The 26,161-nt window shown below is 43.1% G+C and overlaps 1 protein-coding gene across 3 annotated transcripts; it reads right to left on the minus strand.

Annotated features, from left to right (window-relative positions):
• Positions 1-15,028: 15,028 nt before the first annotated feature.
• Positions 15,029-25,166, minus strand: GREM1 (gremlin 1, DAN family BMP antagonist). 3 transcript variants are annotated; one of them, XM_040969644.1, is made up of 2 exons: positions 25,019-25,166; positions 15,029-15,627 (listed from the first exon to the last, which is right to left on the minus strand). In XM_040969644.1, exon 2 carries the CDS (start codon positions 15,624-15,626, stop codon positions 15,072-15,074), a length of 555 nt encoding a protein of 184 aa, XP_040825578.1. In that variant the 5' UTR covers position 15,627; positions 25,019-25,166; the 3' UTR covers positions 15,029-15,071. The 3 variants fall into 3 exon arrangements, with proteins under 3 accessions (XP_040825578.1, XP_040825580.1, XP_040825579.1); XM_040969646.1 differs by lacking the exon at positions 25,019-25,166 and having other exon boundaries at positions 15,072-15,389; positions 15,600-15,626; XM_040969645.1 differs by lacking the exon at positions 25,019-25,166 and having other exon boundaries at positions 15,072-15,389; positions 15,513-15,626.
• Between the last annotated feature and the right edge of the window lie 995 nt (positions 25,167-26,161).

Genomic DNA, 26,161 nt, shown 5'->3' on the forward strand with positions numbered 1-26,161 from the left:
AACGCAGCATAACTTGTTTGAAAATGATGACAAATTTCAAATCATTCATAGTAGAACATTAACTCAAATGTGGGGCTGTGCTGAGTGTAGGATCCTATCAATTCCATAAAGCCAGCTTTGGGTAATTGCAGAAAAAGAACCTCCACAAGACTGCCAGTGTTACAGAAACCTTTGGAAATAATTCAGTCAGTTCTAAACATTGATTGGTCTTTCTTTGTGTATAGAAAACATAATAAACAACCACCCTGATTCTTACAGAACCAAAAAAAGAGCCCTACTTCTTTTTTTTTTTTTTTTTACTCCAGCCCAGATTAGAAGTCAAAGAGTGACCCTGTATGTGTAACTGTGTGTGTGAACTAAATTGAAGCTTAGTCTCAAGAACTGAATCCTAAAACGAGCTTTGGTCCTTTAGGATGAAATCCCATAGTCCCAATCATGTCGTTAAAGTCTTCATCCCACGCATTGGAAGTCTTCATGCCACTAGGATGAAGTGTTTGAAAAAGCCTGCCTGCATGGTGATGAGGTAGGCACCTTGAAGGTGTTGCTTTAAGAGACCTCTGCACAGGACTGAGCAAAAGCAGCCACAACAACAGTTCCAAAACTGCTTATGAACTCGTCTCCATCAGTACCTGTCTAGACCTGTTCCTACATTTACTCATCTCCTGGATTTTTCAGTGGTTTTTTTGTTTGTTTGTTTGTTTTTACTACAGTTTTTTCCTTAACAGATTAGGTCCTAGATTTTCTTTGTATTTCCTCAAAACATCTGGTACCATGCTTGGTGAGAATATGCCAGGGAGACCTGAATGTCCCATGTAGTGCAGGCCTGTATTTCTTCCCAAATTCACATCCCCTCCTGGCTGTGCTCTGGGTTTCTCAAAAGCCTCTCTTGGGAGCCATGATCGTCAGAGTTAAAAGCTTCAGCTGCAGCCATACTTCATATTTCAACTCTGTAAAGTATAAAGAAATGTTTTATAGCCTACTACCTGGCACTCAAGGAACTGATTGAAAAACTGACCGGAAAATCTGATAGATGTGTTGACACAAAAGGGCAGCCTAAAGGCCTTGACTACTCTGCCAAGGTGAGCTGCACCCCTGAGCACAGGGAAACACCAGTGTCTGTTTCCTTACTCCTCTCGTTGAGTGTTTCCATGGCTTGTCTTTCCTCTAAGGAAAGGTGATAGGGGAAACTTGGGGAGAAAAACCAGGACTGGGCTGATATCCATTTGCAAAGGCTTCTTACAGACCAAACTTCATCTGGTCCTCCTAGTACACAGGTGCAGAGGCCAGAGGCATATGCAACATGATGCAAAGTGGCCAGTGGGCATTATGCTTCAGGAGACATAAAGAAGCTTGAGTCCCCATCTCAGCTTTGTCTCAAATTAAGAGGCATTTGACAAACCCTTGGACCCCTTCAGTTCCTCATTCTAAAATATGGGGAATAGAGCTGCTCTGGCTATGCTGGGGCTCAAACAGAATCTGATTGTAGAAGTCCCTTTACATTTGAGAGAATGATAGCAACTTGGGTTTGCCTATATTCCAGAGGAGAAAACAGAGATGGAGAGAAGTCACGACTTGCTCAATGTCACACAGTTTAAGGAACGCATACTGAGATTTGAACCCCTTTTGTGCCAGTGAGCTAGTGTAAACCCCACAGCAGTCTGGTGACAGAAAGACTCATGGTGTTGTTCATTTGCAGGCAAGAACTGAGCTAAATGATTGAGTGCCTTCTCAATATTGTTTCCTTAAAATTAATTGAAGGACATTCCCAAATGCCATTTTACTCCTCTTGCTGGGATAAGGTTTGAGCTCCAAAGTCTGCATCTCCCTATCAATATGACCTAGTAAAATGAAGGTCTTGGACTCAATTGATCGCCTGACAGGGGCTGCATGGTCAAAGACAGGATTAAAACCCTAACCTGGGGTAGGTTTCACAGGGCTTGGAAAAGCAGGCCATTCTGATGTAGGTTTCTTCGCGTAAGGCAAATTCTGCTTTATGGCTTTACTCAGAAGAATTTTCTGCAATGAACTCTCTCAGGTATGTGGCTGGGAACTGGAAGCAGGTAACCTTGATTCTGCTAAACAAATATGAAAGGAAAAGCTCCTGTCCCCAAGTAAATTGGCTTTGTTTCCTTCCAGAGATTCATACATGAGCACTTCTCATAAGCTGTTGGTTTTGCTTTTTGCTTTTTTTTTTTTTTTCCTTTTTGGCCCTCATTGAACCACCCCAGTTGCTATATATAGCCCTGACTTGTGTAAAGAATTTAAAAAGCATTAGAATGCAGAAATCAAAGAGACAATAAATTTAAAACCAATCTTATTGTCTGCAGCCTAAAGTGTTGTTCAGATCAAAGGGGAGGGGACATCTGGCTTCTGGCTTGCTACAAAAAACAGATCACATTACCTACCAATAGCTAGTTTCATCCACACTCTCATTTTCCGGGTCTAGAAAAAGGAGCTTGAAAGTTCCAAGTGAATCAAACTGAATGAGTCCATCAGAGCCCCAGATACTTTCAGAAAGAAACAAGCTCCCAAGTATACTGATGAGTTCCACTTGGGTCTCTCTGTTGGTCAAGGGTCCAAGGCTTGGCCATGTGACATAGTCCAGGCCAAAGGCCACGCCTCTGTAGCCCTGCTCCTATAGCTGGAACTCTTAAGGTTTGTAAAGCTATCATTACAGTTGAAAATACTCATTCATTGTGGATTAAATTAATCTGTTTCTGCCAAAAGCTCAGTTTTAGATTGAGTCACTAAATGTTTACTTGAAAACTAGTTATTTTGCTTCTAAAAGCATAGATCTGTTCTACCATAGATTTTCATAAAAACAGCTTTGAAAAGTCTACTGTGTGCCTGGAAATTGACTTATGGCCTGTATAAATTCTATTCTAGATAACATGTGTAAGATCTCAATTATGGCAGAGATGGAGTGGGTGCGATCATTTCTAAGCTTTTCATAATATCCAAAATTAGGAACTCTTCAACTTGTACACTACTGACTTCATTTGTTCTCATGAACAAACAGCCTAAACTCAGGATATGATTTTTTTTTCTTTAGAGGGGAACATTCAAAGAAATGGGAAGTACCACAATTAACAATATTTTCCAAATATTCAGTGCCTCATTATGACCCTCTCTCCACTCACCTGTTTTTTACCCACCAAAAGCAGAGGAATGCAGCCATGGCAATATGGATTCTGAATTTGGAACATCACATGACAACTCCAGAGGCACTCACCTCATAACATGGTTCACTTGCTTGCCAAGGTAGTGGATAAGGTTCCTACAGAAGGAGCCCCTATCCCCCCAAAAAACATTTCATATTCACCAGTCCCTCCTGCACATTGCCCTTGCATGACTGCATTTTCCTATGAATTTTAATTCTTTCCCTGCACAAGTGCCTTCTGAGACCTGACAAAGCAAACCAGGATTTTCAATTTTCCCTTATTAACTTAGTCTTCTCTTCTCACCTGTTATCGCCCAATCTTTCAGATCAAAGTTTCTCTGCCAACCAAAAACGTAAAAAGAAGACCATCTAGAAGTTTGGCATGATCCCACCCAAGTACTGTAAGAGATTTGCTTTTCTTCTACACTTCTAATTCAGTCCTCACTAAGGAGGCCATAGGTAGCAGATTGAGATTTTCATTAAAAAAAAAAAATTTTTTAAGTGTCATATGAGCACTAAGAATAAGTATTCTTGGAACCAGCACAGTGGCCTAGTTGCTAAATCCTTGCCTTACATGTGCCAGGATCCCATATGGACACCGGTTTGTGTCCTGGTAAAGGATGAACCAAGGCCTTAGAGCCCTGGGAGGAAGCTTTTGGCTTCTGGCTTTGGATCAGCTCAGCTTTGTCATCAGTGGCCACTTGGGGAGTTGAACTAGCAGACAGAACATTCTCTCTCTCTCTCTCTCTCTCTCTCTCTCTCTCTGTCATTCTCTCTGTAAAAATCAGCCTTTCTGATGCAAATAAATAAATCTTATAAGAGAGAGAGAAAAGAAAGTGCAAGGATTTTAAACTCTTCATTCCATGGGTCTTTGAGTAGAGTGTTAGTGGGTAATCTGTTTCTGGAGGGAGTTGAAATTGAGATCTTTTCCATATGATATTTCAGGAACATTTAATAACCCCTCAATTATATTTGTAGAGCAGTGTCAGCTTCCTTGGATTCATGGGTGAGCCCTACAGGTGAGGAGTTGTTAGGCATCTGGTATTGAAGTAAAGACAGAATGTCTGGAGATAAGATGAATTGTTAAACAGTTTAATAAAATGTAGAGGGAGAGGGACCGGCACGATAGCTGAATCCTCACCTTGTTTGTGCTGGAATCCATAAGGACACCATTTGGGGTCCCATTTACTCCACTTCCCATCCAGACCCCTGCTTGTGGACTGGGAAAGCAGTAGAGGATTGCCCAAAGTCTTGGGACCCTGCACAATCATGAAAGACCCAGAAGAAGGTCCTGGCTTTGGATCAGCTCAGCCATTGTGACCAATTGGGCAATGAACCAGCAGATGGAAGGTCTTTCTGTCTCTTCTCTCTGTAATTCTGCCTTTCCAATAAAAATAAGTAAATCTTTTTTTAAGAAGAAGAGAAAAAAGAAGGGAAAGGAAAGAAAAAAGAAAAGAAAAAGTGAAAAGAAAAAAAAAAGAATTCTTATAGCCTTAATTGATCCCTGCAATTACCAATATCAGGGCAAGAAACTCAATTAAGTTCTATTTTTTTTTCCTTCACAACCTCTCTCTGGGACTCAATGTTACATCCCACAAACTTTTATGGGTGCCTTAGTGCTCTCAGAAAAACCAGGGAAATAGGCTTGTATATATCCTAACTACTAACAACTGAAAGAAAAATGCTTTACTTAGTCAAGGTATTGATAACACAAAATAGCTTAAGAAAAGATTCAGAAATAACTTTCCCTCCCACCCCCACCAGACAAGGCTCAGTTCATTAAGATAGGTACAATAGCAAAAATATATTGTCTTCTTCATCAGAGTCTAGGTTTTTTTTTGGTTAGTTAGTTTTCTCATTTCTAACTGGTAATTCTTTCCCCCTATGCTGACCTCTGCCATTCCTGGAGAAAGCGTAACCCATAAGCCAAATTTAGGAAAAGGAGGAAAATGTGAAGCACAGAAATGAGTGTCTAATAATTGAAAGCCTCATGGTCCCCATTATGGTTTATGGCCTTGTTCTTGGGGTCGGATGAGCACACTGTAAAGAATGTGGCACTAAATTTATTAGCATGGTTATCATCTTTCAGAAAAGACTTAAGGCTGAGGGGACCTAATTCTTCCATCACCTGCCTTCAGGAGAGATCCCATGGCACCTTCTGCAAGAAGAGTTGAGTTATCCTGGCCCAGATCCAGATTCAATGATCTGATGACTTATATTTCCTTTGTAGTATGTCTGGGAGACATTATGGGTTCATCTTCTTTAAAACTCGGTCACTACCATCAGCACAGCAAAATGGGCTCCTGCAAATAAATTGGTGGGGAGGGGGCAAAAACCGTCACAGACCAACATGTGGATCAAGTGAACAGAATGAACAATGTGGCCTGAAGCAGGAAGCTGAGCCGTGTCATCAAAATCTTCCTTGCTTGTCATTGAATAGGTCCCTGACAATGACTTTTAATTTGTATATTTTTTAAAAATGGACCACTCCATTGCAATACAAATTCTAGTTTTTCTGAGCTCTATACCTTATATTCTCCTTCCTCAAAAAGATAGAAAAAACTGAAAAATCAGTTTTATTTCCTCTGACTTCCTTTGCAATCTTTAGACTTAATTTCAGAACACTTTGTTGGATGATATAAAACAAAGAAAACCAGTCATATACCTTTGTATAAATTATTTTATGTCTCTGACTTTAGCTAGTGCATTTAATGCATTTAAGTGTCTGAACTCTTTCAAAATTAGTAAGCTCCAACCAAAACAACTAAGCACTTCATGGTGAGTTAAGCCACCACTTGAGACACCTCCATCAGGTGTTAGAGTGTTGATTGAAGTCTGGTTGCTCTAGTTCCAATTCAGTCTCCTGCTGATGCTCTGGGAAGTAGTAGATGAGGACTAGGCTTCACTGTCTTGAGTTCCTGTCACCCATGTGGGATGAAACTAATTGGAATTCCAGACTCCTGGCTTTAGTTTGACCAAATGACAGCTGTTGCAGGAATTTGGGGCAGTGAACCAGTGAATAAAAAGATCCATCTTTCTTTCTCTGAAGTAAATAAACAGATCTTTAAAAAAATAAAGTACTCTCTAAAATTGAGTTATTATCAAGAAATAACGGATGTAAAATTTTGTTGGACTCAAAGATAAATGTACAACAGTGAATTTATCTTTTCTTTCTTGTGAAATTCCACTAAACTAAAAGTGAAGACTTTAAAACATGTGAACAAGGAAAAAAAGAATAAGGAAAAAAGCTAATAGAAACTGAATGATCTCAACAAAATTTTCAGGAGTTGGAAATCAGGAACATAGAAATTGATGGTACAATAGAAATCTATATAGCAGAGTTTAAAACCCTAAAAGGGACAAGACTCAGAGACAAGACACAATACAAGATAGATGGCATGGTGAACTGAAGACTTGGAAACATGCGATGAGTCCACATTTGTCTTGAGAATAGCTGAGCCTTCCATCTCTTCTCTCAGGCAAGGAAGTTGGGTGCAATAAAGCCAACTACAAATTACATAACATTTCTCCCATCTACAGCTGGAAATACCCTCTGCTTCAATCTGCTTTGGCCAACTGGGAATGGTAAAATTGACATTATGCATGTTTTGGGGCCCAACCCTTAAGCTACTTTCACTTCCTTTTTCTTGCACAACATTTGCTCTTGAACCCACCACAGTGTTCTAAGAAGCCCAAGACACATGAAGAGACCACTTAAAACTGAGCTTTCAGCTGTAGCCAGGATCAGCTGCCAACACATGAGTAAGTCATTTCAAGCATCCACCCACTTGAGCCTTTAGCTGATTAATGCTCCAAGTGTTATCTGATAGCAACCGTATGAGAAATGTCTTCAAACAAGTTCCCTTCAGCTGAATTCAGTCACTAAACCATGAGGTGCAATGATTTTTTTAAAATGATTTATTTTATTTTTATTGGAAAGTCAGATACACGGAGAGGAAGAAAGAGAGGAAGATCATCCGTCGGTTGATTCACTTCCCAAGTGGCCATAATGGCCAGAGTTGAGCCAATCTGAAGCCAGGAACCCAGATCCTCCTCTGGGTCTTCACACAGGTGCAGAGGCCCAAGGATTTGGGGCATCCTGGACTGCTTTCACAAGCCACAAGCAGGGAGCTGGATGGGAAGCAGGTCTGCCAGGATAAGAACCATATTGGGATCCTGACACGTTCAAGGTGAGGACTTTAGCTGCTAGGCCACTGTGCTGGGCCCAAGATGCACTGCTTTTAAAGTCAAGCCCCCACGGGCTTCTCATGGGCAGGTGCAGTAGCCTAGTGGCTTAAATCCTAGCTTTTCATGCACTGGGATCCCATGTGGGCACCAGTTTCTATCCCAGATGATCCATTTCCCTTCCAGTTCCCTGCTTGTGGCCTGGGAAAGCAGTAGAGTACACCCAAAGCCTTGGAATCCTACACCCACGTGGGAGACCAGGACGAATCTCCAGGTTTCTGGCTTCAGACTGGCTCAGCTCTGGACATTTCGGCCACTTGGGGAGTGAACCAGTGGATGGAGAATCTTTCTGTGAATTTGACTTTCCAATTAAAATAAAATAATCTTAAAAAAAAAAAAGAATTGCTTCTTATATAACAATAGATGACTGGAACTTAGGTTCTATTGGGCACTTACAACTTAAGGTGACCTAATGTGCCAGAAAAAAGGTTATTCTTTCAAGAAATTAAATCTAGAAAGCTCTGAGTTTAGGGAAAAAACAAACGCAAAAACAAACAACGCTGCAATTGAAGACAGCGATGAGACCCAAAGCTGAAAAAGAGGATTAAAGAAAGCCTTTAAATCAAAAACAAACAAGCAAACAAAACTCATCTAAGCTCCTTTCTCCAACCCTCATAGAATATTATCAGCGTATCCAGAACAAGTGCAATAAATTCCTCTCTTGGGAAACAGAATAGTCTCAGAATAAAGTTTCCCCTTTGAAAGGTCTTTCAAACACATGATCTTGCATTAAGGATGATCAGTTTAATAACTTTCTCACACACAGGTTTTCTCATCAGCTCACAATAGCCCCAGAGTCTGGGGGAATTTACAGTTAATTTCTGCACATTATATTCTTAGACATCATCCTAGCTTCCAGATATTCTATGAGCCACCCACTTTTAATTCCCTAAGTTAGCTAGAATGAGCATACCCAAGAACATCTACTGACTCATTTACTGAAAATAAGAATGAACTTTAAAAAGTTGCAGCATTTTTCCTAGTAGAGCACAAATATTGAACATGATTGGAGGCTAATTTCTATAATTTGCAGTTCATTTCTTTCTAAGCACCTTAATTTCCTTGTATAAATCCACCAAAGTACAAGATTTAGAACCTTCAACATTAATTTTCCTTTCCTAAGCTCGCAGTTTTGAAATGACAAGGTAAATCAATACCAATCTATTTATTCTCCTGATTGAAAAATACTTCTTTTTTTTTCATCTTAAAACAAGATTCATTTATTTTTATTTGAAAGGTGGGTTTTAAAAGGAGAAACAGAAGCATCTTCCATCTGCTGGTTCATTCCCCAAAGGCTACAATGGCCAGAGCTGAAAACCAGCTAAAACCAGAAACCAATAGCTTTTCTGGATCCCCCATGCAGGTACAGGGTGCTAATGACTTGGAGCTGGATGGAAACTAGTGCAACTGGAACATGAACCAGTTCCCATATGGGATCCCGGTGCTGCCAAGCAAGGATTCAGTCACTTACCCATTGCACTGGGAACAGATTTCAATTTCAATCCTTCTGTATAAATGCACATATATTACATTTTTTAATTTTAAAGAACCTCCATATACTTCAGTAACAACTCATCATTTTGCATTCCCACCAACGATATTCAAGAGTTCAAATTTCCTTACAGCTTCCCAAACACTTACATTGTCTCTTGGGTTTCTTTCTTTTTGATAATTGCCACTCTCATCAGAGAATGGGCTTTTGCCCAGTGACTAGTAACACTGTGCATTTATTCATGAAACTGCTAGTCATTTATAAGTTGTTTTGGAGAAACATCTGTTCAAGTCCTTAGCCCATTTTTTTAGTTGGGTCATGAGTTTCTGTAAAGTTGTGTGGGTATCTTACGTGTTCTAGATATTTAATCTTCATTGCCCATTTGGTTTGCAGATATTATCTCCCCTCGCATAGGATATATAATTATAGTGATGAACGTTTTTGGTTTCAAGTAGTCTTACTGTTTTTCTTTGGTTTTGTCACCTTTTTGTGTGTGTCACATCCAGAATGTGGTGTCAAGACTAAAGTCAGGAAGCTTTTCCCCCTGTTTTCCTTGAGGAGTTTTACACATTTAGGCTTTATATTTAAATTTTAGTCCATTTTGAGTTGATATTTTGTATGCTGTAAGTATTTGCTTTCATTCTTTTATATGTAAATATCCTATTTCTCTAATATCATTTGTTGATACTAGCTTCTCTCTATTGTGTATTTTGAAAAAAATTTTTATGTGTTTATTTACTTGAAATACAGAGGGAAGTCTGAGCACACCAGGAATGTGCCTGTTTGCTAATTTAGCCCTCAAAATGCCTGCAGATAGCCGTCACTGTGCCAGGATTGACGCTGGGAGCCAGAAGCATAGTTTAGGTCTCATACATTCAAATGGTGTGAACTCAATTGAGCCCTAACTTCTGCCTGCAAGGGTCTACCCTAGTGGGAAGTTGGACTTAGGATCTGGAACCAGGAATCAAGGGCAGGTGCTTCCATGTGGAATGTGGGATCCCAAGCAGCATCTTCAGTGCTATGCCAAATTCCACCTCTGCTGCATTGTTGAAGGACAATTTTTGCTACATGTATTATTTATTGGCAATTCTTTGCTTTCAGCATTTTGAATAAATTGTCTCCCAACCCAATGGCCTGTCAAGCTATTAAAAATTGTTAATAGTCTTATGGATGTATTCCTGAATAAGACAAATCACTTTCTTTAGCTATTTTCTAAATTCTCCAATGAACGTTTGACCAATTTATTGTGGTGTACCTGTGTAGGTTTATCTTATTTCATGTCCTTTAACTTTCTTGGATCAGATGTTCATCTCTTCCTAATAACTGCAAAGATTTCATTCATTCCTTCTTTTGACATGCTTTCTGTTCATCATTTATTGCTCACTCTCTCTCTTTCTTTCTCTCTTTCTCTCTCTCACCCTCTCTCTCTCCCCTCCCCCTCTTCTAGGCCCCCCTAATGAAAAATAGTGGTCTATTTGATGGTATCCCTTAAGTTCCTTCAGTTTTCTTAATATTTTTAAGTTTCATTTCTACTTTGACTTGAATGTTTTTCTATACCTTGTGTTTAAGTTCACTAACTCTTCTCGATCTTGTGTGCTATTCATTCCCGCTAGTGAGTTTTTCAGAATGATTATAATATTCTTCAATTACATAATTTCTTTTTGTTACATATTACAGTTTCTATCTCTTCATTAAAATTCTCGTTTTTCATCTGTATACCATATATTCTTACTTATTTGTGTGTCTCACAATTTTTTATTGAAAACTGGCATTTTAAATCATACAACAGCTTTTGGAATCAGTCTCCCTTCCCCCGCTTTTTTTTTTAGGACTTATTGGTGTTTGTTGCTGTTTGCTTATTTCTTTGCATGATGACTTTTTTGAACTAGTTCTGCAAATTCTAATACATGTTCGGTACAGCTGTTGAAGCATCTGCAGGGTCAGTTTAGTGGTCAGTTAATAGTTGAGCTGTGATTTCCCTAGATACTTAGAATCCCTAAGTTTACTAGTCTTTGCCAAGGAGCTCCATGTAAAGTTGGGGCACACCTTTATCACTTAGCCAGAAACTTGAAAAGTCTGCCTTTGCTTGCATTTCTGATTGTGTAGTGTCTTCAGATCAACATAAGGGCAGAGTTTAGGATCTTCTCCAGAGCTTTCTTGAGTATGTTCAGTCCTTGGCCTGCAAAGAAGCGTTTGTATATAATTGGCCTTCAAGATTCTCACATGTTGGAGCTCCTGAAGATGGCAGCTATAACCTCAGGGTGGAGTTCATCATTAGGTCAGAATAATTAAGAGTTGCATCTATTTTTACTGTTCCATTTTCTGAGTTCTTTGTCTTTCAGAGAAAAAATTAATAAAAGTTGAAAATCTTATGTTTGTTGTTAAAGAACTCAGGTGCTACACAAGGACCATATAAATGACTGCTTTTAGGCAAGATGATAATGGCAGCTATCTCATTGGACCAATGTGAGACGTGAGAAACAATTCAAATAAAGCTCTTTTCACAGCATCCTACCTAAGCACATAGACTGTTCCTATTATTGTCAGATCACCAATACTGACCATGGAATCTTGTGTTCTGAAAGGGAAGGGATCTTAGGGCAATAACTCACTTTACCTGTCTTCGTATCCCATGTTATCTAGCATTCTCATATTTTAAAACGTTTGCAAGGAGAGGAGTTCACTTCTTCAAGGGGCAGCTCATGGTATCACTGAGAAAGCTTTTCTTGCTGTTTCCTTCAGACTTTCTGTAGGAGACTCTGAAACAAAGCCCTTACATTTGTAAAAACTCTTCCCCTACCACCAGCCTTCCCAGCTCTTCCCTCAAGCAGAAGCACTGGTACTTGGAACTGCAGACTAGCCAGCTCTTCCTTGCCTCTAACTGCCATGGTCCATGGTGTCCTACTGAAACCAAGCAGGATAAGAAAGGTCTCAGCACATGAGATCTATTCCAGTTAAACTAAGAAGAGATTTCAGTGTCTCCTCTAGCTCCCTCCCCAGAAGGGAGTGAATCCTGCCCTGTAAACATTACCACTTAAGACACATATACACAGAGAGAAGAGGTTTAATTTATTGGTTGCTCTTTGACAAAGATTACATAGAACATTATTGAGGTGAAAATTAGAATCTAGTTACAGATTTAGAAAACTTCAAGCCAAATTAGCTTTTATGAGATTCTCTAATCCCCTCTTACCCTCATACACAGCAAGGCCCCTCAATCACAGTCTATATTACTGTCTGTTGTTTTAAAATGATTAAAGGAGACATAATACATAGTGAGGTTGATATTAAATATTTTAAAGAATAACAAATCAGTAGAACTACTCTCATTCTTAAGCATTAACTGGTCGTTTATAAATGTTCTAGACATAGTTCTGATTTTAGACTTTTTTCCCCCCTTTACAGGACTTTGTGAACTTTGCATTATCATCTACTATTTGTTTGTATAACACACATCATAAGTCTTCCAAAATAACATTAAAAGTCTTTCTTAATATTTCTTCAGAAATGTTAACCTTTAAGGAACAATCAATTAAAAAAATAAAATCTCAGATCTTGACTCTGCAATGCATCTTCAGATGTGTCGAGATTTTGTTTCCCTCTGACCTGATAAAAGTCTCCGACAACACACATTGTGCCAGCTTCTTCTTTGCCCAACTCAGAGGCAGTCACATGAAGGAGAAACAGAAAACAGGCTGGGACTCACAGTGACCAGAGACTTTGACTTAATAATTACATTAAATAACCATAACTTCTTTGTTTAACTATTCACATTCCACACAGTGGAAATTATCTTTCCCTCCAGATTTTTCACTTACACTTTTAACTTCGAAGATTTACAGTAACAAAAAGCAACTTACAGGATGTGTGTTTTCCTCTTCTAATACCAAACACAAAGTACACATCATAGAATTCTGATTTGGTGTTTGGCATTATTTTTAACAGGTAAGATTACGATCACAGATATCTTGCCATTAGAAATTCCACTAAGATAATGAAAATCATTATAGCATTACATCATTGGTGACTCCACTACAATATGTAACAGATATGGCATTTTCAATAAATGTTGGATGACACATCATAGTTGTGCTGGTCTTAATATAGGCACCGTAAGAAAAGCAGACGTTTTCCTCTTAAGCTATGGCTGTGCTCTTTGGGTGGGTATGCTGCTAATTATCCCGTGAAGTTAATTTTGAGGAAACTCTCTTTACTTGAGCCAAATCCGACTTACATGCAAGACTGTGGTACAAGCTCCTAAAAGAAGATCACCTCTGCCAACTTGAGTCATCTCTTCTTAACAAAATTGCATGCTTGTGGCACAGTTAAAACAGCAAGGAAAATTCGATGTTTGCTGGTTCTGAATGTCATTTTTCCTTTCTGGTGTGGTTTTTACATGTTCACTTTCTTCCCTTTCTTTTCCTCTGCCCCCGACCCTCAAACTCCTGCTTTAACATTTGTGTGCTTAATTAAATCCGTTCTGTGCTTTCTTGTTGGAGGATGTGGATGATGCAACAATTTAGAGCAGGAGCATACTGTGTATACAAAATACACAGACTATGTGTTCGCACAAATGTGCTTGGTGTAGGATCATCAGTAGTGAGCTTAAAAGTTTTAAAATTAGACCCAACATTTTGGGCGTTCAAGATCATTTCTGCCTTAAAATATGGTTCCCGTTTAGTTGTTAGATGGGAAAGCACTGGACCAAAACAAAAACAAATAAAAACAGCATCTTTGGCTGCAATGGTTTTTTGAATGCTGGAGCCTTGATGGGCAATTGAATCCCAAGTCTATGTTTGTTTTCCATATGACATGACTTGGCTAGTGAGGCTCAGAAGATACAAGGCAAAAAAGAGCATCTGGGAGGTCTACAAATAAAACCTCAGGCATAAAGAGAACAGGTTGTCTAAATCCAGAGTGCAGAAAGGCTCATCCACTCTGTACTTTGGCATTCTGGTAAATTCTAACTAGTCATTGGAAGCAGATCAAGTTTAATCACAGGACAAGAGAGAAAGGTACAATGTCACATGGATATACCAGTAGATGGACAGCTTAGCCACCCTAGTAATCTGCTTTGTAAGAGAATTTCCCCCTTAGAACCTCACAGATCATATCCCTTACAACTCTTTCAGGTATTAAAACCTAACTATTCCTTAGCCAGAGACAATCCCTTTCATTTATTTGATTCTTGTCTTCTCTCTGGTTCAATCTCCCAACAATGGCAAAACCAGGAGGGCTCAAAATATACTTCTAGCTGTAATTAGTTTGTTTATTTGGTTCTGAAAACAGGAATAAATATTTGTATTTTCAGTGCGGTGTTGGATTTCAGCTAGTTTTAGCAGATCATAGGGACAAAGTTGATGATTTTTTTTGGTGATCACATTTCTCCTCTGTTCACTTGGGTCTATTGATGATCAGGGAAAGCTTTCAATGAAGCAGGGGCTCATGGATTTAGAATTACCCTTTAAAGAATCTACACATTTCCCTCCTGAATTGTGCTGAGCCCACAGGTCCTCACCCACAGTCTCCATTGCTCACTCCTCTATCCCACTTGTCCTTGTCCACACCAAACTCCCTCCCCCCCCCCGAGTCTGGAAAGTTTCTGCAAAATGAAAAACATCTCCATAGTCAAGTGAATTCATTTCGAAATCTTGGCAGACATGGGATAAGAACTGAAATAGTCACTGTGAACTTAAGAAAGAATGAGTGGACTGGGGAAGGGAGGAAGCAAGCACAAATTCAGTAACTTTTCCAAGTCTATGCGCACTAACCCAGATCCCGGTCCCACAAACTAGAAACTTCTTCTGTTAAGATTCACTCTTAAGTCCCCAAGAGGGCACAGGACAGCCAAGGCAGAAGCAGACGACAGCCCTGCCCCTTTGGATGTGTCGGGCTGGCGTGAGCTTTGTGGACCATCCCCATCTGAACCAGATGTGTTTACACAGCAGGAAATGTCCTCTAGCAGAGACTGTTTCCTCTGGTGTCTGAGAACACTCACAGGCCCCCATGCATACTCATGCACACAAACTACGCACAAGCAGGCTACTGCCAGGAAGCAGCTGGTAGTTCTGGCCTCTTGGTGAAAGCCAAGTAAGAATTGGGTTGTCTGGGGTCTGGCTCTGAGCCTGCCTGGGGCTGCCTCCCTAGAACAGGCTGGCTGTGATGGGACTTTGCTTAATCCAAATCAATGGATATGCAACGACACTGCTTCACACGTGTGACCCTCTTCTTCTTGGTAGGTGGCTGGAGTTCCGGGCAGTTGAGGGTGACCATCATGGTGGTGAATTTCTTGGGCTTGCAGAAGGAGCAGGACTGAAAGGAACCTTCCTCCTTCCGGATGTGCCTGGGAATGTAGAAGGAGTTGCACTGGCCATAGCAGAAGCGGTTGATGATTGTACGGCTGTTGCAACCCTCTTCATGGATGGTCTGCTTAAGTGGCTGGGTCTTGCACCAGTCTCGCTTCAGGTATTTACGCTCCGTCACATGCAGGGCCTCTTGGCTGGACTCCAGCACCTCTTCCCCCGGCATGGCTGTACCCCGCCCTTGGCCTCGTCCTCTGTTCCTGGAGCCAGGCTGCTGGGGTGACTCCGTCTGCTCTGAGTCATTGTGCTGGGCCTTGTCTGGTGGGGGTATGGCGCCTTGGGACCCTTTCTTTTTTCCTTCTGCAGCTGGAAGCAGAGTCCCCAAGAGGAGAAGCAAGGCTCCTACAGTGTAGGCTGTGCGGCTCATGCTAAAGGAGGGATAAACAGAGAGGGAGAGACATGAAAAATGGAAAGGTGATCGAAAAATGAATAATGGTGTATGACATTTTATTTGGCTCTCATTAAACACTTTATATTAAACAGTGCACTTGTACCTCACACGAGCCCTGTGAATTGGGTCCTCTGACTTCCTTTACTCTCCAGGTCACCAAGCCAAGAAGAGGCATGTCCAGGGTCACACAAGGAATTACCCAAGGTTTAAATTCAGCCAGGACCTATTTCTCCATGCATGAACTCTGGCAAGCATTTCTGCCTGCCTTCTGACACTATCTAAATTGGACTCATATTGTGGTCATTTCACTATATTTGCTCTTCTACTGGGCCATATTTAGTAAATTTCTACTGTGTCAATGCCACATTACTTTTGTACTTCTTTGGGAGATGTTTTGTTTGTTTGTTTATCTTGTTTTAGAGACCGACCAATTAGTCTCCCTGCTCGGAAGGCATCATCCACTAGAGAAGGCTCTATGTTTTCCCCAAAGCCAGTGCTGGGCCATGCATGCCTCCATGAGCCGAATGCTCATGAAACTTTGCATTGCTTTCCCTGGGTTCTTCTTTTCCCGCAAGGAGCCCAGAAAGCACTGGAGGAAGGACAGCAACTTAACAGAAAGCACACAGGGTGAAAATTCAAGACTAGTTTCTCATCTCAGTTGGGAGGCAACAGCTTGATACATGACTTTGGTAAAGTCATTTTATTTCTTAATAACTGACACATTGTAGCAAGGGTACAACTACCTCTTCTCTCAGATCAACTTTGATGTAAAAGTAAAAGCAATCAAATGCTGACCAAATATACAATGTCATGGCAGATGGAAGAGACACACCCAGCACATCACATAACCTGACCATCCTCAACAAAATCATTTTTATCTTTAAGGTGAGCACAGATACTCATTTTATCATTCTTTATACAACAGTATGCATTTTTCTGCCCTTTAAATGATAATGTCACCCACAAACATATCTATATATCTATATCTTTGTCTCTTTGAAAGGTAAAAATTGGCACAATACAATAGATTTATGAACATATTTGCATTAATAAATATCACAAATATGTTAAACAAATGAGGGACAATGAATTACTGTGCTTGAGTCTGGAACTAGATAGGGGCCACATAAGAACAAAGGCAAAAAATAGATGATGAAGTAGAGGGGAAACCGACAAAAAGTGGGAACACACGGATGACGAGAGGGAAAGGGGATAAACGTGCAGACTGGTGAAGGGAAGATTCTCCTGGAGTGAGAGTGTTCAGGGAAGATGGGGCAGACAGAGAAAGGAGAGGAGGAGAAGTTGGGGGGGGGGTCTGTATTAAAGGGGTATGCAGGAGAGAAGTGCTAGACCGTTATAATTCTCCTGGAGACACAGAGCTGCTCATTATCACAATTTGGCCATTGCATGTTGTAGACACAATTGAATTATCACACTGCTCCCCTATTGTGATCTGATATTTTGTTTATGTTAATATAACTATGCTTTGACAGCACTGATTTCATGTTGAGCTTGTTCTGGTAACCCAATCTGTAACTGAACCAAGTTGCTAGCTGATAAGGTAGCTGGCTGCTTCACTCTCGGTGACTGACAGATACACTGATCACTGTATGCTAACATGCAAATGAGGCAGTTTGGGTCCCCATCTACTGCGACCAAGGCTGACATCTGCAAGCTAAGATAATATATCTTTTGCAATAAATTCCAGGATCTACCAAATGCTACTTCAGACACATCTGGCTGCAACTCCATTTCCCCTGAAAGAATTCACTTTGTAAAAGCATCAGTTAGCTGGAGGAAGAGCTCTATCCCTCATTGCCTATGGCTCGGTGGTAGCTGGGCTTGTGGAATTTCACGGTGCAGGGTCCTGTCTACAGGGATGTTTTATGTTTACTTTGCATACCTGGAGTTTGGTTCTTTACCAGCATTCTCTGCTCAAGTAACTTTCTCTAACACATTTTCACCTATATTTCCACATATTCCTTTCGTTCATTCTGCTTTTGTGTACCCAGCCTTCTGTATGTACTGGTTAATTTAGGAATTATTATTGCTTCATTTAGCATGTCATTTGATTAAAGGGTAAAAGCACCTCTTGGCAAAATGATAATTCTTGAGGTTGAAATTGTCCCCAGGAATTGGGGAAACTTGACTGGTCCAGGGGACAACACTCCAAATGCATACAGTTAGGATGAATCCATTTAATCACAACTCTCCTAGGGCAGTGCATCTAGGGCTCAAAAACAGCGATCACCAGGAGATCCTGTCAAAATGCAGGCTCTGATTGGGCAGATTTGCCTAACAGACTGTGAGAGGCCAAGATTTAGCACTTGTAGTCATGGGCCCAGAGGGAATTGCTAGCATGTGGAAGGATGGGGCTGGGGTCCTGGCATAGTGCGTTAAGCTTCTGCCTGTGACATTGTTTGGCCTCTCTCTCTCTTTTTGCTTCCTCTCTCTGGTACTGTCTTTCAATGAAATAACTTTTTTTTTTTTTAATATGGAAGGCTTTTCTTCTCAGCAAGGGCAGTTTCACAATTCACAGCTTTCCTCCTGAGGCCATCCCAGCCATCTCACCCGAACACTAAAATATCTCCCCAGTCCACTCCTTCTGTGTTCTGAATCCAAGAACGCGGCTGTGAAGTGCCTGTTGCCCTGCACTCTGCAGAACAGCAGTGTCACCATGATCAATTTAATAGAAACCTTATCATTTCCATCCCCTGCAGAAACTGGACAAGTCAGTATTGTTTTTAAGAGAAATTATCTTTGCAATACAAAGGCAGTGCAGAAACAGCACCCTCTCACAGATGGTCTCTAGCGGGTTAAAACTGTTCAACCTTCAGGATGTCAAACCAAGATAATTAAATATTCAATTTGAAATATCCTTAAATGGCATCATCTTTTAAACATTAACCTAACACTTTGGGCAAGTTTGAGTTTGGAGCTTGATAATGTGACATTTATCTCCTGCCCTGACTTTAGGTTCCCTGGCTTTTGTCAGTTTATGTTACAACATCCCTGTTCTTTAAACAGACTCTTTTCTACCCCCAACAACACAAAAAAATTAATTTCTTTGTTTTGCCCTAAAAAAAATCATTTATGAGAAAAGTCAAGTTATAAAACAGTACTGATTTTCTCCAGAAACCAAGCTAACTTGAGCCATGACCATTAAGTCTCCTGGACAAATAGGTGGAGAATTTGAAAAGCTTTCACAAGTTTGTGCTATTTAATCAACTAAGTCAGAGATCTGAAGTAAAAGGCAAAGACCTAAGATAAAGTTAATTCACTGCCCATTTCAGAGGAAAAGTGTGTAAGCTGGCGCTAGGCCTGTGCCCCCAATCTTCCTCCACAGAGACTACACATGGCCCCCGGGCCAACTCAGTCCTCACACTCCAGTGCTCGCAAAGCCTGGCTCAGAGGTGAAGCTTACTCAGACTCTGGGAGCAGATGTTCCCTGCATACTACAGGTTCACATTGTAAGGTCATCCCCTTTCACCAAGAGCTACTTCCCTGCTCCAATGTAATTTTCTTCCTCTGAACCATCCTAGGGCCATCTTTATATTCAACATTTTGCTCTTGGCATTTCCACATCTGTTACTGAGTAAATACCTAGTGTGAAGGTGAATGAGGCTTTATTCATCACCTGACACAGTAGATACTTGTGGAAATTCCTTAAATGACTCATTGTTGTGAACCAGAGTGATTTACAGAGTCTCCATTGTTGGAATATTTAGAAAAGATTCATTTTATTTATTTGAAAGGAGCAGAAAGAGACTCTTCCATCTGCTGGTTCATTCTCCAAATGACTGCAACTGTCAGGGTTTGGTTAGCCTGCAACCAGAAGCTTGGCACTCTATCCTTGTCTCCCACATTGGCCAATCTCCACTGCTTTTCCAGATGTATAAACAGAAAGCTGGGTTGGAAGCAGAGTATCTGAGAGTCAAACAAGCCTTCCAATACGGAAAGCTGTCATTACAAGTGGCAGGGTAACCAATGGTACCACAATACCAGCTCCCCCATTCTTGGCATTTTAAAATGTCTTCACTGCTTGCAGTGAGCAGAAGGACCAATTCTATTCTGACTTCTGATTGACCCTCAGCATGGTAAACCCCTAGCCTTGAAAGCTTCCTAGGGCTTGTCTTTAGCTTTCTAGGAAAGCTGCCAATGGTCCCTGACTTTTCATCTGCTCCTATACAAACCACTGCAGAGAGTATCTGTTAAATGAAGCCTCTGCCTACACTATGACAAATGCCAAAAATGAAACAGTAAGTTTAAAATGGCTCAAATGTAGTCTTTGGTTTTAATTTGCACAGAAGTCTTGTTTCAATGAAAACATGTATACCATAAGTCCAAGGAGATCTAGAGTGACAAACGAGTTTTTATTTTTCAAGAACAACAAATTATTTCAAAAATAAGGTGTATTCTGAATAGAAATAAAATTAATTTTCATTTTTTAAGATTTTTTTTATTCTTAAAAAGTCATATAATCAGAGAGGAAGATCTTCCACCCATTGATTCACTCCTCAAGCAGCTCCAACAGCCGGAACTACGCTGATCTGAGGTCAAGAGCCTGGAGCCTCTTCTGGGTCTCCCACATGGGTACACAGTTCCAAGGCTTTGGGCCATCCTCTACTGCTTTCCCAGGCCACAAGCAAGGAGTTGGATGGGGAGCAACACCCATATGGAATTCCAGTGTGTGCATGGCAAAGACTTCAGCCATTAGGCTACTGCACCAGGTCCAAATTTTCATTTTTAATAGCTCATTCTTTAAAGATCTTCAGTGCTTATGTGAGGCCTTCAAGATGTTAAATTTCATAGTTTTCAGAGAAAGAAAAAGCCATCTTCAAGAATGGCGTGTCATAGGGAACTTGGCTTATGAGCATGCATATGTATTCTGCAGGGGGACCCTACATCAGAAAGAGGCAGGGAGATGAGCTTCTACCAGTGCTGGGACGAGGGCTCTGTCAAGTCATCGTGAGTAGATGCTCAAGCAGCCTCGCCACCGCCCCCCACACTGATCTTGATTAATCAGTGAAAGACACAAGAAGGCCTTGCTCTTGAAATCCCAATTGTATTGCCACCAAATCATCTGGACTTTGTAAATGTCATAAATGTGGAAGAAGCCAAGGAAATGGTAATTCCTTGAGAATATTTTTTCCATGTCAACCCTGAACAGGGTGCCCATTTAACCAAAAGTCAATCCAAATGCTATACACATTTATCTTCAATGTCTGACCATTGGCTACAAACCCTGTATTTTCCACTTGGGAAATGACCTGTTCACATCATTTCTTTGGAGTTCCATTGCACTACCTGATAAGCTTCTTTGATTTTCCTTCCCAGAGAGCTGTTTTCCACTGTTTCTTCAAGCCTAGCCTCCATTTACCCTAATGCATTTCTGCCTTTCCAAGTCAAGCTTGTCATGGTTACAGGTCTCTGCAATTGTTCTCCTCACAAGCCTTTCACTACCCATGCCTTCTTGCTCTTTCATCACCTCCTGAAGCAGGTCTTCCCTGCCTCCTGATTTTCTCCCAGTCTCCCTTAGTGAACAAGCATAAATATCGGCACGCAAAACAAATGTTAACCCCTCTACTCTGTGCAGATCATGGCCCTTCTGCCAGTCTCCTAAAGGCTCTTTCATCCCAGTTTTCTCCTTCTGGGGCCCAGAAGAAGATATGGTACATGTGCATTTGCATTTTTCTTTGGGATCTTTGGAAAAGTTTAGATCAGCTCCTTTCAGCACTTTTCAGGCTGTCGTTTTCATTTTACCTAATCAATCTGCTCGAAATCAGTTAAATTGAGTTTTGAGTAGAAATTAGAGTGAAAGCCAGATGTCTGTGCCTGAACTTCTGGGTCAGTTCCTCCCAATGAACCATATTTAATAAAAACACTCAACAGGCATGATATCAAATTATTGTCTCGGCATAAGAAGTAATGGAAGTGACTACAAATGCTCCAAGTGTTGGCCATGTTTTAGGATAAACATTTTCTGTTTCTCAGAAATAAATCTTAGGGAAGAAATCAAGGTTATCTGTAGCCAAATCTTTAATTTACAAAAAGTAAGACGTTTTTAAGAGTGTCTTAAGAAATAGCACGTTTTCCCATATAAGCTGCAACTAGGACACAAGGAGAGGTAATGGCTGGCTCACTGACAAGAGGACAAATATCTCACTCCCTCCACGTTTCACTCTAAGCACAACCTGCCTAGCTGGAAGATCGTTTAGGCAAAAGCAGGCTAGAGCCCAACATTGCAGAAATATGGCAGTTAAATACCTCACATGCTCAATGCTCATTAGACTTTCTTTTTAAAACAAAGTTAATGATTGCATATAATTCCTGAGGTCAACAGGAAATAAGTTAGAAATTAATAAATATTACATGTTCACTGAGCAGCTGCTATTGAGGCAGCCAAGTTACAGGTTCTGTATTGCAGTAAGAGATTTGTGTCCGTCACTCGGTAAGTGGGATCCTCGACTTAACTTACTGCCTCCCTGTGACACATCCTGATATTTCCTGCTCGGACTACTTCTCCCAAGAGTGCTAGTAGTAATAAGAGGTACCGTCTACAAGCCCTTACTATTCCCAGGATTGTTCTCACGTCTGTCTGAATGCTATCATTTTCCACAGCAAAATATGAGGTAGAGACCATCGTCTTCATTTTACTAAGCAGGGAGTCTAGATTCAGAAGTGAGAAATCTGTCATTCAGTTCTGAAGTGGGAGAAGCAAGGCTGCATCCCAGCTCTACCTGGTCCCAACCAAGTGTCCTAAAGCACCATCATGGCCACCAGCACAGGGGTTAGCACGGGGCATGCAGATTTGTGAAGAATTCTGCAAGCTACGTAATTATTGATTTTGTATCTTCCTGTTCAACAGTAAAGGAGAACTCTTTTGCCAGGAACACCTAGTACACATTTCGGAGAATGTATGTGAAACTAAAGAAAATCCCTTGCAGATATAAGACATGGGCTGGTAGCACTTGCTTGAGCTTTGTCTTTCAGTTAGCCACTGCTGTCACCTCTCTCACCACCACCACCACCATCACTTCTTCTTTATATAAAGGGTTTAGGTTTCCTGAGTTACTCTCCATCCTAGACCTGCTCTAAGCTTTTCTGGTATAAAGCTTTTTTTTTGATAGAGAGGTCTACTGGCAAGAAATGCCTTCACATTTGTAGTACTTGACCATGGAGACTGAAGTCTTCATGCTTTCAGTTTAGAAGACAGGGGCAGATGGCTCTCATTCAGGGGCCATGAGGACCTTGCAAGGTTTCCAGTCTTTCCTGTGGACTCGCCCACATAAAGACTACATTAGCTAGCCTGGATCTCCTACAGATGATGGGTTACCAAAACATTTCACTCAGAATGAACTTTTAAGAAAATAGGAAACCTGTGAAATTACAAAGTTTACAAAAGATTCTAATTCCTACAATGACCCAGAGGTTAAACACACACAAGCACACACTTAGAGAGATACACACGTGGCTACTGCCGCTACAAGTTCTAAAGAACCCTTAAGTAATTAGTTAATACTAACAACTCCAAAGTGCCATTTATTCAGCGATAGTAATCAAATTGCTGCTTGTGACTGGGCTGCGGGGAGGGAGTTTTCTTAAGATCCTTCCCTCCTAGCTTTGACAAGTCCATCACCTCAAGCCCCCTCCTTTCTTCCCCTCCGCCCTTAAAAAGAAAGGGAGGAGGAGACGGGAGGGGGTAAACCCTGGGGGTGAAAGAGGACTCCTCACCCTGGGATCCGGATTATCCTAACCTCTTCAGCGCTATTTATTTAACTTGTGTGTACAGCCTAAAGGAAGCCACGACTCTAGGGTCCCTGGGGGAGCTTACAACCCCGGTGACCCACTGAACACCCTAGATTGTTTTAATCACTGCGTGTCCTGGCACCGTCTCAGGGGAACATAAACACAGGAGCACACCGCTCAGATTTGCTCTTTCCAAAAGCAGATCCAATTACCTACTGAGCCTCGCCTCTCTGCCCTCCGAACATTTAAAAGGAGATTTTAACCCCTAACTTTTAGGCTATATTTCTGTCCAAATGAGCCCGAATTCGGAGTCCGTGATGTAGAGAGGAATGGTTCCAGCTGGGAGCGCGCTAGGGAAAGGCCTGGGAGAGGGAAGGGACTCGCTGCACAGGTTGGTCATTCTCGGGATTGTGCCCGCCTGGACCAGAGGTGGTCGCCAGAGCCCAGCGCAAAGGTAAACGCCGAGCTGGGGGCGCATCCAAGGCGTCACCGGAATCTGAGGGCAACGGCCAGCGAGACCTGCACGAGGTCTATTCTTCCTAAGTCTGAAGTCTACAATAACCCCAAGGAGGTGACAGCTAACGACGCCCCCTCTCCCCATCCCGTCTTGCTGAGCTAGCTCTGGAGGGGTCGGCAGAGCGAGAAGGGCGGCTGCAGACGGCTAGGGAGCACTGTCGTCGGTCGCTAGCGAGGCGCAGCGAGGCGAGGCGGGTGCCTGGAGGACTTAGATTAAGGGGCTCCCGCGGAAGTGGGAAGCAGCCGGTGGTCGCCGCCCGGCGCCTGCACGTCTGCAGTTGCACCGAGGAGCGCGCCGGGCGGGGAGAGGCTAGGAATAGGAAACCGAGCGCTAGCGAGCGTGCCGCCAGCCCCGAGTGCTGTGTGCGACCCGCGCACTGTGGGCTGGCTGGACGCCGTGACCGCGCGTCGCCCTCCAGGTGTCAAGCTACTGGGCATCTGCTGTCCGTCGCGGCTGGCGCGCTCCTGCCGTCTCACCTCCCGGTCTGCCCACAAGAGAAGACACCGGCTCTCCGGAACCTCCCGGTCCCGAGGCAGGGTCATTTACGGGATTGCCAGGGTAACCTCAATAACGTCCCCAGGCATTGCACAGCTCTCCCTGCTCATGGGACCATCTCTGGTGGCACTTGCCGAGCTGGAGGTCCTAGCGGTTTTGGGCGGACTGGTTGTCCGGACTTCGCGCCCTGGCCTTATGGCTGACTCTGACAGACGCTGGCGGCAACGAGCATCAGGCGAAAATGAGATGCGAGGTTGTCCCGCCCGCCTTTGACACCCTTTCTGTCTATATTTCCTTGCAAACTCAGGAGCTGCAAGATCACCGTATTCACGCCCTGGGCAAGAAGGACTTCGTTCGGGACTGGTTCTTGGAGGATCATCCCCAAGGAATCACAGGACCCCGATTTGCGCGCAGTAAGGGCTCCAGCGCGTCGGAGTTATACAGCACTCAGGGGTCCCTTGCTGCGCCCTACCCCCGCTTCCAGTACTCGTACAGGAGCGTGCACACACCCTTACACACACACACACACACACACACACACACACACACACACACACACGCCAATACACACCCTAACACCCACCTTGCTGGGTGTCCCCGCGCTCACCTGTCAGGGTGGCGTGACTTTGGGACCTGCGCTCTCGACGCGTTCGGCCGCTGCCCGAGCCTCCCGGGCTGGGCGCGGGGTCAGCAGAACCGAGAGCGAGGCTCCGGCTGTGCACTGAGTCGCCCGGTCCGCGAAGGGCGCACCGAGTGTCGGGCATCGCGCGGTCTCGGGTTTAAATGCCGGCGGCTGAGCACGGCGCCCGGGGCGGCGCGCCTCCATTGGCCAGGCGCCGCCGTTGCCGCGGGACCCGCTATCCGCCCCCTTTCCCGGTACTGCCCCCGCCCCCGCACCCCTCCCGCTCCCCCGCGGGGTCCCCTCTCCGCCCGCCTCGCCGCTTTGTCTGCTCCCCCCCGCCCGGGCCGGCTGGGAGAGGTCACCCCAGGGAACCGCGCCTGGAATGCACAGCAAATCACATTTTCCGCTCCCGTTGGAGAGGGAAGCGCGGGAGGAAATCCCCCCGGCTCCCGGCCCCTCATTCCTCCTCGACCCCCCAGCTCTGGGCTTTTCCTTTTGCCCGCTGCGCTTCGGCTGCGTGAGTCCCGCGCGCGCGCAACCCGTGGAAGAGGCTGCACCGGCTGTAGAGCGAGATCCTCCGTTGGATTGAGACACGCTCTGAGTCCCCGTCCCCCCGAGGCTTGGGCACAGAGGGACGCGCTGGTCTGGCTGCCGCCCGTGGCTCTGCCCGAGGCCCCCAACTTCGAGGGCGCTGACCTCGGCGCCCCGGTTAACCCCGCGGGCCCGCCGGCCGCCAGCGGGAGCCTGTCGCCGACGGGACACCTCCCTCTCCTCGCCCGCCACGGGCTTTGCAGAACCGACCGGCGACCTCCGCTGTGGACGTGCAGAGCGGAGTGACGCGAGAACCAACTAAAGGGGCCCTCAACCTCAGCTCCCCCTTTCTACAAGGCCCTTAAAAAGAAGCGCACAATTGCCAGCAAAAGGGGGCGTGGGGATCAGGGGGAGGCTAAACGTGAAACCAGAACTCTTAGATTCACACTTTGTGAAAAACCCACAACACATTCTTAGATGAGATGGCGATGAAGAAGCCGACAGAGAATGGAAAACACACCCGCGCGTCAGTGCATTCCCCAAGGTGAGCGAGCATTTTCATTTGCTCTCTCAGCTGCACCGCCGGAGTGAACAAAC

This window comes from Ochotona curzoniae, unplaced genomic scaffold (genome assembly GCF_017591425.1).
Source record: "Ochotona curzoniae isolate NIBS_2020 unplaced genomic scaffold, NIBS_Ocur_1.0 scaffold_4701, whole genome shotgun sequence".
NCBI classification, from domain to species: Eukaryota; Metazoa; Chordata; class Mammalia; order Lagomorpha; family Ochotonidae; genus Ochotona; species Ochotona curzoniae.